The sequence below is a fragment of the Amblyraja radiata genome, chromosome 29 (genome assembly GCF_010909765.2).
Source record: "Amblyraja radiata isolate CabotCenter1 chromosome 29, sAmbRad1.1.pri, whole genome shotgun sequence".
In the NCBI taxonomy this organism is placed as follows: Eukaryota; Metazoa; Chordata; class Chondrichthyes; order Rajiformes; family Rajidae; genus Amblyraja; species Amblyraja radiata.
This window is the reverse complement of record NC_045984.1, coordinates 12,291,773-12,307,856: the sequence shown is the minus strand read 5'-3', so window position 1 is coordinate 12,307,856 and position 16,084 is coordinate 12,291,773. Positions and strand designations below refer to the sequence as shown.

The 16,084-nt window shown below is 44.6% G+C and overlaps 1 protein-coding gene across 2 annotated transcripts in view; it reads left to right on the top strand.

Annotated features, from left to right (window-relative positions):
• Window positions 1-2,441: 2,441 nt before the first annotated feature.
• arhgap45 (Rho GTPase activating protein 45) overlaps window positions 2,442-16,084 on the top strand; it is a 131,431-nt gene continuing 117,788 nt past the window's right edge. The window contains exons 1-2 of one of the 2 annotated variants that reach the window (XM_033046556.1): window positions 2,442-2,690; window positions 9,043-9,379. In XM_033046556.1, coding sequence (XP_032902447.1) covers window positions 2,601-2,690; window positions 9,043-9,379 — 427 coding nt within the window. In that variant the 5' untranslated portion in view covers window positions 2,442-2,600. The other variant, XM_033046555.1, reaches the window with a different exon arrangement.

Here is a 16,084-nt window from a genome sequence, read left to right as displayed (position 1 = left end):
GCTATGGCTTCTAGTGTTGGACATTTCCACCCTGGGAAAAAGGTTCTGACTGTCTACCCAATCTATTCCTCTCATAATTTTACACATCTCCATCAAGTCCTCTCTGAACCTCTGACAATCCAGAGAAAGCAATCCAAGTCTATCCAACCTCTCCCTGTAGCTGAAACCATCTGATCCAGGCATCATCCTGACCAGGGGTGCTATCTGTTCAGAGTTTGTATGTTCCAAAGAAGTGCAGGTTTGTAGGTTAATTGGCTTCTGTAAATTGTCGCTAGTGTGTAAGGTCTGTAGAATGGCTCCAACCCTCCCCTTACTTTCAGGCTGAAGAGGGGCCCCGACCTAAATTATCACCTATCCTTTTACTCCAGTGATGCTGCCAGACACGTAGAGTTGTGTTCAAGAAGGAACTGCAGATGCTGGAAGATCGAAGGTACACAAAATTGCTGGAGAAACTCAGCGGGTACAGCAACATCTATGGAGCGAAGGAAATAGGCGACGTTTCGGACCGAAACCCTTCTCCAGACTCCAGACACGTAGAGTTACTCCGGCACTTTTTGTCTATCTCCAGGGAGTACAGGACCAGAGCTGTCAAGCACTCCTCTTTCGTTAACCCAATTGTGCCCGGGATCATTCTCGTAATCCTCCTCTGGGCCTGCTCCAATATCAGCATATCCTCCCTTGGATACAAGTCCCAACACTGCTCATAATATTCCGAATGTGTTCTGACCAGTGCCTTATAAAGCTTCAGAATTACATCCTGGCTTTTACATTTAAGTTGGCTCGAAATGAATGCTAACACTCTCCAGGGCTCTACCATTTACTGTGTAAATCCTGCCCTGGTTTGACATACCAAAGTGCAACTCCACACTCTTGTCCAAGTTAAATTACGTTTGTCAATCCTTGGTTTGCCTTCCCAACTAATCCACATCCTTTGTAAACTTGGATATCCTTCCTCGCTGTCCACTATTTTGGTGTCATCTGAAAATAAACTAACAATGTTAATTACATTGTCATCCAACTCGTTAATGTAGATAACAGCGGGCCCAGCGCTGATCCCAGGCGCATTCCACTGGTCAGGAAAACGACCTTCCACAACTTGAGTTCTAGGGAGAGGTTGAAGAAGGGTTTTGCCTTGAAACGCCATCTATCCGTGTTCTCCAGGGACGCTGCCTGCCTAGTTGAGTTACTCCAGCACATGATGTCCTTTTGTGTAAACCAGCATCCATTTTTAGAGATACAGTCTGGCCACAGGCCCTTCGGCCCACTGAGTCCGCGCTTGACCATCAACCCCCGTACACGAGCACTGTCCTGCACACATGAGGAACAATTTACAATTTTTACCAAAGCTAATTAACCTACATACCTGTACGTCTTTGGTGTGTGGAAGGAATCCAGAGCACCCGGAGAAAACCCACGAGGTCACAGGGAGAACGTACAAACTCCGTAAGGACAATACCCATACTCAGGATCGAGCCCAGGTCTCTGGCACTGTAAGGCAGCAACTCTAACTCTAACACCACAATTGTTCCTTGTTTCTATACCTCTATAATTATTTTTTGACACCTTCCTCCAAACCAATTTTGAAAAGAAGTATGGTCGGAAATCAAATTAATATAGAGGCATGGAGAAAGAGCAGCCGTTAATTAGATGGCTCCTTCGAAAGGAAAGGCGCGCCAATGATGCTATCAGGCATCTGAACCATCCTACCACAACTATAGAGCAGTCCTGATCTACTATCCACCTCACTTGGAGACCCTCAGACTAACTTTGATCGGACTTTACCGGTTTTACCTTGCACTAAATGTTATTCCCTTATCATGTATCTGTACACCGCGAATGGGTCGATTGTAATCATGCACTATCCTGGTTCAGCTGGTTAGCCCGCAACAAAAGCTTTTCACTGTACCTCGGTACACGTGACAATAAACCAAAACTGAACAAGACGAATGACCTTTGTCGAAGTTAGAGCACTGGACTCGGAGACCTCTAGTGTGTGACCCAAGCCGCAAGTATCCAAGGTAGACAAAAGTGCTGGAGAAACTCAGCGGGTGCAGCAGCATCTATGGAGCGAAGGAAATAGGCAACGTTTCGGGACGAAACGTTGCCTATTTCCTTCGCTCCATAGATGCTGCTGCACCCGCTGAGTTTCTCCAGCACTTTTGTCTACCTTCGATTTTCCAGCATCTGCAGTTCATTCTTAAACAACCGCAAGTATCCAAGATTGGAGATCATGTCAGATGGATATAATCTCATCGTCTGGCTTCACAGGTAATCAGCCTGAGTAGACGTTAAAGGTGGAGTAACGCATTGAAATGTTGCAAAGAGAGGTGTATGTAGCTGTTTGGAAGCCAATGAGACGAGCGGCTGGGCGTCACATGCGAGGGGAGGACAGAGTAACGGAATGCGCTGGCTGTCACCAGCCGCTCGCAGGGGGCTGTGGTTACAGCGCGGCGCCACCACACTGCATGGAATAGAGTGAGGGGGACGGCAACTTGGTTGCAGGCACCGCTAGAGATAGAGGGGGAGCGAGTCCTCCACGTCCCAGGAGAAGGAGTCAGCGGCGGATAAAAGGGGCAGCGCTCGCCGCCGGGGTTGGAAACATGTTCTCTCGCAAGAAAAGAGAATTGATCAAAACGCCATCGATATCTATGAAAAACAGAACAGGAAGTCCCGTGCCGCACTGCACATCTGTAAGTTGCAAGCATCCGAATGCGTCCAAATCATCTTCGGGGTGGTTGCAAAATCCTCTGCACTTGCAGCTTTGGCTGAGCAGGGCAGAGCTGGGCGGAATGCAATGCATTGGTGAATGGAGTTGTATCCTATCCCCAAGAAAGTAATAGTAAAGTGGGGAAGTGGCAAGTGGGTGGATAGTTGGTGCCCTGTGTGTGAGTTATTCGCCGGTCCAGGTAGGGCCAGGAGAGGAGGATGCTCAACAAGCGAAACGCCGGCAAAAGCAGCTACAGCCCTTACACCACGGGGCTGCGGGGCAAGAAAGACAGGTCTAAAGCGGGGCTGGACGCGCTGCCTAACCGACCAAAGGTATGGCTCACGGTAGGTAGAAAACACTCGGGGGAGATGAACTGTTTGTGCAAGACGCTTGGTAAATGTCCCTCTTGTCACCCATGCTTAACTCCTGGCGAGAAACGTCGCCGGGAGCTCGCAGCACCATGGAAAGGTGTGCGTTAGTGTAAATCTACAGTGGTGCAATAATATCGCCATATCAATCCCTTACGCTTTTTTTTTACTCGCTTATGATTAACGCTGATAGTAGCTGGAAACAAAATAAAAGTGTTTTTTTACAACAGTTTTTTTGTTTTACAAACTGTTTTCTTTACAACAGACTGACAAAATGATATAACGTGCACAAGACGGGTTGCGGGAGCCCGCTCTTTGATAGCTGCCCCATCTATACTTCATCGCCCGGCTGGGAGATGAGTCGCTCCCATCTAACGGTGCTTCAGCTCACTGCGTGTAGTCTCCGGCACCGGCGCGCTAACACACACTCCGGTTTTATTTTGCTAACGCAAAGAGATCGGTGGCATCAGGTCACACACATTGCCTTTATTTCAATATCCATTCATTTTGCAACCCAGCACCATTCTGTAGAAGCGACGGGGTAGACGGAATTGTGGAGTAACTGGTTGTGGGGGAAAAAAAAGATTGGTTACAAAATAGTTGGTGGAAAGTTGGTTGGAACACGACGAGAAGAGTTCCCACTTTTGACCAGGGATCTCGGGACTGAAACGTTGACTCTGTCTCCCTTCCAGAGATGCCGTCAGATCCGCAGATGTTAACAACTGTCCCTGTCTCTTTCTTTATTGCAGTTTGTAAAAAAAATATTATTTACTGAACGAAATGTGAGAGATACAGTCTGTGGGCGAGGCAGTACACGTGGAGGCATATAGATGACCTGTAGGCAAACTTTTGGAAACTTTAAGTTGAAACTAAGAACTGCTGTCGCTGGTTTATCCCAAAGAAAGTTACTCAGCCGATCAGGCAGCATCTTTGGAGAAAAAAGGGCCCTTTTTTCTCCAGATATGCTACTTGACCCGCTGGGTTACTCCAGCACTTTGTGTCAAACTTTAACTGTTTCTCTCTCCACAGAAGCTGCTCAACTAGTAGTTCTGACATTTTCACCCTTTAATTTAGATCTGTAATGTTGATTTTGAACCCATTTATATAATCCTTTTAACCCATGATATTTCCATTTATCTTCAGACAAATGCATATTACAATGGAAACTCGTTATATTCTTTGCATTCACTTTTTTAAGCTGCTACATGTAATATTCTTCAAAATGAAAGCAGCCTGAAGTTTGTAATGTGAGAGTTGTAATGTGTAATGTGAAAGTTTGTAATGTCTGTCGATCGCCTTTATCTGTCCTGGTCCATAAGGACATTAAAGAAATATCGCCCAGAGTTCCGTTAGTTTCACAAGATGTTTGTGAACAGTAGTGTTTTTTTTTTTACAATTTTGTTGAGTTTGGTTGTTGCAATTTCATCAAAGATGTGGAAAGAGGAATCGCCTGTGGTCCCATTTGCTCAAGAAGATGAATTGGTAGTTTGCTTCTAATTAGGTTGCTGGTCGCACTCTAAGTGTTAGTCGTAGGGAGTGGCTTGTATATTCTAGTATTTAGGATGGGACGGGATCTTATTTAAACATATAAGATTATTAAGGATTTGGACAGGCTAGAGGCAGGAAACCTGTTCCCATGTTGGGGGAGTCCAGAACCAGGGGCCACAGTTTAAGAATAAGGGGTAAGCTATCTAGAACGGAGAAGAGGAAACACTTTGTCTGTGAGTCTGTGGAATTTTTCTCTGCCTGAGAGGGCGGTGGAGGCCGGTTCTCTGGATACTTTCAATAGAGAGCTAGATAGGGCTCTTGAAGATAGCAGAGTCAGGGGATATGGGGAGAAAGCAGGAACGGGGTACTGATAGTGGATGATCAGCCATGACCACATTGAATGTCAGTGCTGGCTTGAAGGGCCAAATGGCCTACTCCTGCACCTATTATCTATTGGCTCTGGTAGCAAGGCAGAGGGAGCCTCTCTTTAGAGTTGTTGCAGAAATAATGCTTTCACCTCTGGGAAAGTGCGGAACAAGGAATCGCCAAAAAGTTACTGAGGCACTGGAGGCGATGACAAAGGAATGACAAAGTGGGACTGGAATGTGGAACTTGTCACTGTAGAGAATCATTGTTGCAGTTACTGTTGACGCATCTCAGGGAAGATGGACAAGCCCATGTGGGAAAAGGGAAGGCAGGGCCACACTTAGGGTGGCACAGCCGCACTGCTTGTAGAGTGCTGCCCTACAGCGCCAGAGACCTAAGTTCGATCCTGACCTCGGGTGCCGTCTGCATGGAGTGTGCATGTTCTCCATGTGACCACATGGGTTTCCTGTGCTGGTTCGTAGGTTAAGTGACCTCTGTAAATTGCCCCTAGTGTGAAGGCAGTGGATGAGAAAGTGGATCTAGTGTGAATGAGTGGCCGGCATGAACTCGATGGGCTGAAGGGCCTGTTTCCATGCCGTATCTTTCAATCCAACTAAATGTTGATGAGGAAGTCAGAAGTAGTGGAGCATTAACTTGGCACATGCGTCTTGGGCTTGAATGGGCAGTTTCTGTATATCTTATGTCATCCTCTGTAAACCCATGAGGATGTTCCGTTTCATTGGGATAGTCTTAAGTTGTCAACCTCCTGCGGGCTGCGTCGTACCTTTGAAGCACGCGCAATCCCTGGGTCACACACGTGTGGGTTCACTGCCATAAGAAATTGACACCTGCGCAGAACAAGTTCGATAAACCTACGCTACAGAAAGGCGCAGTTGACACCATTTAAGGGAATAATCTGGCAGTCACTTCACTGGTCCTTATCTTGAAATCACTAAATTGTACTTTAACTGTTTGTGATTTCTTTTTGGACAAATATCAGCCTTGGGAGGAATTGATGCATGAACTGCAATTCCACGATGTGCGGTGATATAAAACTTTCTTTAGCCGAGTTGATCTGCCTGTTTGTGAAGTCAGCTTCCTGTGTCTGTGTTTGAGTTGAGCTCGGTAGCTGATGACGATGTTACTCAGTGTTGGCAGTGAGAAGTGAAAATCCATTTCAGATCCATGCACCTGCTATCACCAGGTACCAAAGATTTGGAATGTCTAACTCTCTGGTGCAATTAGCATGGAAAAAAATTTCAACTTTAAAACACTTCACTACGCTTTTGAAATCAGGAAAAGTGAAGAGAGTCAGTAAAATATTGCAACATGACATCTGTGGAAATATGGAACATGATACTGCAGCTGTCAACGAACATGAGTATGGAAATAAAACAATACGCAGCACACTGAACAATGCGAAAACAAAGATGACATATTACTGGGTATATTTCCAACACAGTTGAACAAAATATCATCCATAGCTCTCTGATGGTGAAATCGTGAAGTAACCTGGGGTGGGTGCTGAGCTCTGGGGAGATTTTAACTTCATTCTCTCCATGTTTAGTTCCATCACCTTAGGTTAAGTAGCAAAGGCATCAAAACTCAGCTTAATCCTAAAGAGTGCATAGGGAGAACATTTTATATTCTTGATTATTACCCAAATACTTTGAAGATGCCGGAAAGACATAAAGTGCTGGTGTAACTCAGCGGGTCAGGGGGCATCCCCGGAGAATCTGGATAGGTGACGTTTCGGGTTGGGACCCTTCTTCAGACTGATTGAAGATGCAGTATATTGGTGCTCTGGGGTTAGGCTGTACATTGATTGCCTTCCTCTGGAAAGCTATCAGTAATCCAAACGTTTCACATTTTCCCTCGATGCTGAGACCACCGAACCTGCTCAGTAATTCTGGTACTTGTTTTTTTTCTCTTGGATTTCCAGTTTCGGCATTATTGGATATAGATTGAGCAAGTTTGGATTTAGTTTAGGTCTGGGTTAGATTCACCTACTACCTGGGTTTGAGATTACTTTGCTCCCTTGTATCTATCACTCTATGACTCTAATGTGCTACTTTAGTCAGCATCTTGGGACTCCATCATTCTGTACTTACCCCACCCTCTGCTGATGTATTTATACTCCACCTGAAGTTGCAAAAGATGCACACATATAGAGCTTATTAATAATGTTTCAAAGAGATTTCATGGAATTAGTGCGTGGAAACACACAGCTTATCACATCGGTTTCCTTGCCTTAATTTCGGCATTCACAAAAATCTTTGATGGTTTTTAGTTGAGATAATAGTTTGGCTTCCAAACAGTAAATTGTTAATAATTGAAACAAACCAGGGAGCTTCCCGCTGCTGTCTACAAGATAGTCTAAGATGTGAATATGTGTTGAACTATTGGCAGAAGAACCAGGTCCACGCCAACCATCGATCACCACCACACAAGTTCTATGTTATCCCACTTGCAACAATGCAACAAGCAGTAGTTGATCCAAACTTGAACATGTGGGTCAGGTCGGGGGGGAGTTCCCCCTGCCACAGGTACCATGTTATCTCGTGCTACCTGCTTCATGGTCGGATAGTCGGCGACTAAACCGTCTCCCCCACCTGATTTGCCAGGTGAGGAGGGGGCAGTGGACCTCCAGCAGGACTAAAAACAAGACCTGTCAAAGGGCGGATGAGCTCCTAACGAGCCAACGGCCATCCACACTTCAGTAGAAGTAGAGATCACTGTCGTACACAGCATTGTAAGACACCGTGCCCATTGATGTTATCAACGATGATGATGATGAACACGTGGACAGTGACAATCTCTCCTTGGGTGGTGTTGGAAGGTCAAAGGTTAAACTTTCACTCTACCTGGGACATCTGTGAATGTAAAAGTAAAGGCTAAAGTGACAAAAGTGCCCATAGGACATCAGTTGTGGTAGCTGTGAAGACGTTGAACATGCATGTGATCTTAGTCAGCATGACTACGGATGGTGCAGCTGGTAGTGCTGCTGCCCTGATAGCACCAGAGACCCATCTTGACCTTGGGTACTGTCTGGGAAAAACCTTAACCGATGAAAAATCCAACCAGTTATCATCTTCTTGGTATTTTTAATAAGTGATTTAGTCAACACATATAATTGTAATATTTAACCTTAAACTAATGAAGCTTCTGGCATGAAGGAAAATTACAAAAACTAACATAGAAAAGTTTGAACTGCATTACATTTGCCTATTCTTTCCCCATATTCTTTCTCAACTTTAACAACAGATCAGTCAAGTTGACTTCCGTTACTTTTATTACTTGATATTTGACGGTGTAACCTCTACAGGTGGTATTTCTCCTTTTTAAAAATTAACTTTGAATCCTTTGCTCACCTGAAAATCGGTGCTGATTATTACAAGAAAGCAGAAGGTGGCATCAGAAATCTAATCAAGATCGATCACATAAACCGTTGTTTGCTAAAAGTTACATATTACATGTTCACCTATACGAAGGGTCCCAACCCGAAACGTCACCTGTCCATGTTTTCCAGGGATGTTGCCTGATCCTCTGCAACGGCATACTAGTTTTAAATAAGGAGATTATTTCTCCTATCTGAGTTCTGCAGAGTCCTTCCACAAACTAAGGTACATTGCCAATCCTCCAACCTACCTGATTGCGGACATTGGAATTTTTCTCTGGAATTGCAGAGAACTATATTCGGCACACTGTATCGTTCTCTTTATTCGACCTATGTACTTGAGTTTGGCTTGATTAGAATCTGATTTGATCGGATAGCATGTAAAACAAAACGTTTCCCTCTCCCTTGACTGTCTGAAAAAAGGTCTCGACCCGACCTCTCACCTATTCCTTTTCTCCAGAGATGCTGCCTGACCCGAAGAGTTACTCCAGCTTTTTGTCCCTCTCTTTGGTGTAAACCACCATCTGCAGTTCCTTCCTACACAAAACCTTTCAGAGTACCTTGGGCCAAGTGACAACAATAAACCTAATCCTAAAGCAGTTTGTGGAGTTTGAGGTTGAATCAGGACCTGCCTTCTGCAGTAGATGTTCATCCCATATTGATTTCTAGTCTGCTGATTAGCATGGTTTTGTGACTCTTTCCTATTGCCTTGACAGGAGCTGCCTCGTAAAGATGCTGTCGAGGTATCGGTCTCACAAGCCGGCTCTTTGTCTGAACTATCTGCTGGGAACACCTCCTTGACCAAGCTCAGTTCTAGTCCGAGTGGTGTCAACACTCTCAAGAGGCCCGCCACCCTGAGCAGACACTCCAGTGCTGCGGCTTTCACAATCGGCACCACCAGGACGTGGGGAGGCAACAAAGGGTACAAGACCCCTGGCGCTGGCAGTTCAGATAGCAGCGAGGGCCTCGAGGTGGAGGAGATCACCCATCTACTGCGGGACGTGGCCAGGTTCGCAGAGACGGTGGAGAAACTGAAGGACATTGTCTTAGAAGGTGAGTGGACATCTCCGGAAATGGTGGCCTGACTTACCAGGTACCCTGCCTGTCAATGCTGAAGGTTTCATCATTTTGCTTGATTACATTTTATTTGCTGTAAGTGCCCGGCTTCTTGCAGTCAGGTCTCAGACGTTGTTTCCTGCGTGCATTTTCCATTTGCATCCTGTGATGAAATTCTCTCACTCTGTGTATGGTTCTGAGTGGGGAGAGAGTGTGTAGTATACCACACATCGACAACCTGCTCTATTTAACAATCTCAAGTGGTTTAAGCAAACACTGTGTTTAATTCATCAATTATTTGCATGGTCTAGGTCCATAGAATGATGGTGTCATGTACGTTGCTTTACAATAGTATTGTTAGCTCCTCCAGTGAAACAGGTGGTTAAATTTTCTACCAAATGTGGTCACAAGGCATAGAAATTAGAAATTCTTGGGCTTGATTCTCTCACTGTGTTCTAGTAGAGGCGGGGCATTGGAGGGGGGTGATGGGTGTGGAAGACTGCAATGTATGGCTTAGATATGATTAGCCTCAACATGCCTGACTCAGGGTGGGCAGCTTGGACCAGGAGAAGGCCTTCGACAGGATATCGCACACGTATATGAGGGACGTGCTCTCCAAAATGGGCTTTGGAGAGTGAATCAGGAATTGGATCTAACTGCTCTACACTGATATCTGTAGTGCAGTCCAAATCAATGGGTGAGAATCAGATAGCAGGTGGGGGGTAAAATCGTGTAATTTTGTAAACAGTATTGAATGTATGTATAGCCTCTAAGAATATTGGATGGAGCTTTGTAAGGATCATGTATTGTATTCATTTATTTCTCGAATAAAGTCTATTTTGAAATTAAATTAAATTAAATTAAATCAAATAAAATAAAATAAAAAAATAAATAAATAAAGGGGGGGGAAAAGATGGCCAGAAAAACAAACAGATAAATAAATAGGTGAATAAATAAATACAATTTTAAAAAAGAATGAAAAAAAAAAGAAAAAAGAAAAAAAAGGAAGAGAAGAAAAAGAAAAAAAAGAAAAGGAAAAAAAAGAGAAGACAGCACCCGAGGTCAGGTTTGAACCCTGGTCTCTGGTGCTGTGAGGCACCAATTCTCCCAGCTGTATCAATGTGTTGCCAATATAACCTAAAATACCTGGTTCCAGTGGAATCGGAGACCTGTTGAATTGGGCAACAGCAACAAAACTGGATAACATGGTCCTGTTTACTTATTTGGCTGTTTTCTAATAACTCTCTCTTGAAAACATCCAGTGAATTGGCCTCCACTGCCTTCTGTGGCAGAGAATTCCACAAATTCACAATTCTGGGTGAAAAAAGTGTTTCCTCACCTCAGTCCTAAATGGCTTGCCCCTTATTCTTAAACTGGGACCCCTGGTTCTGGACTCCCCCAACGTTGGGAACATATTTCCTGCATCTACTCTGTTTTTCCTGCATCGATCCTGTCATGTCTTTGTACCTTGTACCTGTCATGTCCTGCACTAACCCATCTGCCGATCCTGGCCATATTATTTCCTGCTCAATATTTCGCAATAAATCACGATTTCTATAAATGGGGTGAAAAACAAAACGTAAACACTTTATCTCTTAAATTGTTTTACTGAGCACAGGAAGCAACAATAGATAACATAAATACTGACGTCCCTTAATGTGGTGAAACAGCTAAACATGAAATATAAAGAACACTATGGGCGGCACAGTGGCGCAGCGGGTGGAGCTGCTACCTCACAGCGCCAGAGACAAGGGTTTGATCTTGACCTCGGGTGCTGTCTATGTATTGACTTTGGTCGCGTAGGTTTCCTCCGGCTGCTCCAGTTTCCTCCCACATCGCGTAGACATGCGGGTTGTAGATTAATTGGCCTCTGTAAAAATGAGTGGGTAAGAAAATGTGATAAGAAAGAACTAGAGTGAATGGTTGATTGAAAGTCGGCGTGGACACAGTGGGCTGAAGGGCCTGTTTCTCTAAACTGATCTAAACTTAACTACAGTATGGCTTTTATTGGACTACACTCTGAAGATGTCCACCCACCTTGAACAGCAGGCACTAGAAGTTTTAAGTCCATTGCTTTTCCTTCTACAAAGTCCAAACAATCCTTTATTTGGCCACTCACTAGGTTTCCACTCTCTGCAAGTCAGGTGTTTGATAAATCACTCCCATCTTGCTCTCATGAGTATAGCTCAAACAGCTTTCAAGAAACTCAACACCATTCAGGTAAGAGCTTGATCAACAACAACTCCAAATGTCTGAACATTCAGTAAAACACCGTGCTGGGGTAATTCAGTGGATCATCTTCCAGTCTAAAGAAGAGCCCTGTCCTGAATGTCACCTATGCATATCCTCCCAAGATGCTGCCTGACCCAGTTTGTGTTTTACTCAACTGTGACTGAGTGAGCGTCCTCCGGATGCTCTGGTTTCCTGAAACGTTTTCTGTTAGTAATTTTCTGTTTTAAAAATTACTCTTTAATGACTAAGTTTAGCTCAGATACACAACTTTGACCCATGGAGTTCACGCCAACCATCGATCACCACATCACACAAGTTGTGTATGTTACTCCACTTGCAACAATGCAACAAGCACTAGTTGATTCAAACTTGAACATGTGGACAGTGAAAATCTCTCCTTGGGTGGAGTTGGAAGGTCAAAGGTTAAACTTTCACCACCTGGGCCATCTTTAAATGTAAAAATAAAGGCTAAAGTAAAGAAAGTGCCCATAGGACATCAGTTGTGATGGCTGTGAAGACCTTGACCATGCATGTGATCTTAGTCAGCATGACTACGTATGGCACAGTGGTGCAGCTGGTAGAGATGCTGCTGCCTCCGAGCAGCAGAGACCCATCTTGACCTCGGGCACCGTGTGGAAGAAATTTGCACGTTCTCCCTGTGCGCGTGGGTTTCCTCCAGCTGCTCCCGTTTCCTTCCACATCCCGAAGATGAGTGGGTTTGCAGGTTGATAGGCCTCTGTAAAATTGCAGGGTGTGGATGAGGAAGTGGGATAACATAGAACTTGAGATTGACTCCATGGGCTGAAAGGCCTGATTCCATGTTGTAGATCTGAACTAAACCCAGTCATTAAAGAGCAATTTTTAAAAACAGAAAATTACCAGCAGAAAATTGTGGGGTTACCGATGATGATTAAAGTGAGCGATACCTGTTAACAAAAATTCAGAAGTAAATTCTAACGCCTTTAAACAAAAGTCTCCTTTCTTCCTTCCCTTAAATGATGTTTTTCTACTTGTGACAGTACAAACTTGCACAATGCTGACCTTTAGTTTCCTCTCAGCAACGTTGTGGTCTGCCACAGTGAAACAGGAAATTCTCATTTATTCGCCCCTGTGAGTACAGTCTCTACAATAACCAGTTCCGAAGCAAATACTTTATCTAAAATGGTCTCTAACTCTGAACGGTATTTCACATCTCCACTCCTGGGCTGCAGCAGCCATAGTATTGCCATCAAAACATACAGTTAAGAAGGGTGGATAGTGCGCCATGAAATAAAAAGAAAGAAACAGGGCAATAATTTTCTTGGAATTGTCTTTTTTGACGTAAGCTAATTGATTTATTTACTGGTTTTGCAGTTTGGATGTTGCAGCTGTTCATTCAAGGCATTCAAGAAGGCACCTCAACACTGCCATTTTGTTTCCATGTGGTATGACTCTTTGACTCTTGGTCTTTTGGACAAGTGGATGGATGGGAATTAATTAGAGGAATTTGGGACAAACTGGGGCAAATGGGACTAGCTAAGATGGGGCATCTTGGCAAGCATGGACGCGTTGGGCCGAAGGGCCTGCTTCCATGCCTCATGACTCTATGGCACCTTCTCAAGAACAAATTCCATCAATCACTAATTAAATGTAATGGTGTGAGGTGCCTTTTGAAACAGTTGTAGCGTAAATACTCAGGGTGGGGTTGCGTATAACATTCCAGACTTTTTAACCAGTGATGAGAAAGGACCTGCTGGTAGAGGTGGCTGATGGGCTGGTGCGTTGAATTGTGGCAGTGCATTTAGATGCAGTGGGTGCACACTATAGTCACGGTGCATAGTGGTAGATGGAGTGGATGTCTCGGGTCGGTTAGTGATCAGAGGCAGGCACATGGGTTCCTCAGTGATAGCAAAGCACATGTGTAGGGAGGAACTGCAGATGCTGGTTTATCCTGAAGATTGACACAAAATATTGGAGTAACTCAGCGGGTCAGGCAGTATCTCTGGAGAACAAGAATAGGTGACATATCAGGTCGAGACTGAAGAAGCATTCTGACCCGAAACGTTACCTATTCTTTTCCTCCACGTTACCTATTTCTTTTGTTGCCTGACCTGCTGAGTTATTAAATGGCCCTCCTTGTCTTAAATGGTGTTGAGGTTGTGTGTTGTTAGGTGTGTGCTCTTATACACCAGTGAAGATATTGGATCATACTGCTGAGTTCTCCTTGTTCCTTCACTTTGGAGTGCCCCCATGCTGGATTAGTGAGGTTAAAAAAAAATGATACAGCACGGAAACAGGTGCTTTAGCCCAAATTGCCCTTGCCAACAACAATGTCCCATCAATGGTAATCCACCTGCCTGCATTTGGCCCATACCCCCCTAAACCCTTCCTATTGATTTACCAATCCAAATATCTTTTAAATTTTGTTATAGCACTTGTCGAAGGTCAACAGATCGTTAGCATGAGTTAAACCTATTCATAGCTGGTTGCTGTTGAGTTGGAATCGGCACTAAAGGCCACGTAGATGAGAGGGAGTTGAATATGAGAGGTGTGGAAAATGGATACGTCAAGCAGGGAACTTTCCCGCGACACGGTCGGAGATAAACAGGAAGATTGCAGAATGTGCTTAATATAAACAAGTGGGAGGGCAGTGCATGAAGGCCAATGTGCTGAAAGCCTTCTTGACTACCCTTACTACCTGTGATGCCACTTTCAAGGAACAATGTACCTTTACTCCTAGATCCGTCTGTTCTACAACACTCCCCAGAGTTGGAATCAAAACAGACAATGCTGGAAAGCTCTCAGGCAGAAACAGAGTTAACATTTCGGGTCAATGTTAGTTCACATTTCCAGCGGATTTTTAGATTTTTAATTGCATGTAAAATTATATTTGGTTTCCAAATGCAGAACTTCAGAGATAAACCTGAGAATCTGGGATTCATCTCAGCGGTTAAAGGAGATCTGGAGGGGACATAGCTGTGGTGTGGGTATTCTGCGGTTCCGGGATTTGTGGCGACTTTATACTGGAAAACTGCAGCATCATAATGGATATGGATCTCGGGTGTGGAGCAGTTAATTCATAGAACATTCAACATAGAACATCGAAAAGTACAACACAGCACAGGCCCTTTGGCTAGCAATGTCTGTGATGAACATAATGCTCATATAAACTAATCTCACCTGCCTGCACATGATCCAAATCCCTCCACTCCTTGCATCACTCCTGTGATGTCCAATTCAGATGAGATTTAAAGAAAACATTACTGACTGGATACTGATCACTGGAACAGCTCAACTGCGATTTGTAGCGGCAAGCTGGTAACATTAATTTTAACTTGATGTGTTCACTCCCCATTCGTGCCAGCATAAAATGCCCTGCATTCTGTCTTGCCTAGGCTGCACCTAGATAGAGCAGATGTAGATAGAGTGGATGTGGAGAGGATGTTACCAATTGTGGGAGAGTCCAGCACCAGAGGACACAGCCTCAAAAAAAAAAGACCTACCTTTAGAATAGAGATGAGGAGGAATTTATTCAGCCAGAGGGGGGTGAATCTGGAATTCACTGCCACAAGGGCTGTGGAGGCCAAGCCATTGGGTATTTTTAAAGCGGAGATTGATAGGTTCATGATTAGGTGGTGTGTCAAAGGTTGTGAGGCGAAAAAACCCAAGAGTGGGGTTAGAGAGGGAAAAATAGATCAGCCATGATCGAATGGTATAGCAGACTTGATGGGCTGAATGGCCTAATTCTGTGCCTCTGTCGTGGTCTTATGGTCTCTGACAGCCCTTCCCAATCTGGCAGGGTAAGGGCAGCAAGAACAAGAGAATATCCTCACATGAGGGTTTCTTTCCGAGCTCCCCACGGTCCCAATCTGGAAGTGTGTCGCTATTCCTTGGGGGGGCGGGTGGGAAATGGTGGCACTGAAGGGTGGCAATGGTGTTAGACAGCAGCTCACCATCATCATCATGGGACGGGCAGAAACTATTCTCCTTGTCAGTGATGACTCCACTAATAAAGGGTAAGTTTATAAAAATCAGCTTCGATGTCTTCAAAACAATACAGGCAAGCACTGTGGCCAAGGTTGACTAAAACAGAGAGGAGGGCAGCACAGAGGTACAGCGCTAGAGTTGCTGCCTTACAGTGCCAGAGACCCGGGTTCGATCTTGACTACAGGTACTGTCTGCACGGAGTTTGTACATTCTCCTGGTGATCGCGTAGGTTTTCTTCGGGCGCTCCGGGTTCCACCCATACACCAAAGGTGTATAGGTTTGTAGGCTAATTGGTAAAATTGTAAATTGTCCCGAGTGTGCGTAGGATGGTGTTAATGTGTGGGGATCGCTGTTCGGCACGGACTCAGTGGGCCGAAGGGCCTGTTTCTGTGCTGCTTCTCTGAACTAAATTCTAAGCTAAACTAAACTAAAGGAGGCTTGAGTACCTGTTTAATTCCCAAAGAAATGGCCACCGAATCTTGGAGGTTTCTAGGCTGAAATGTT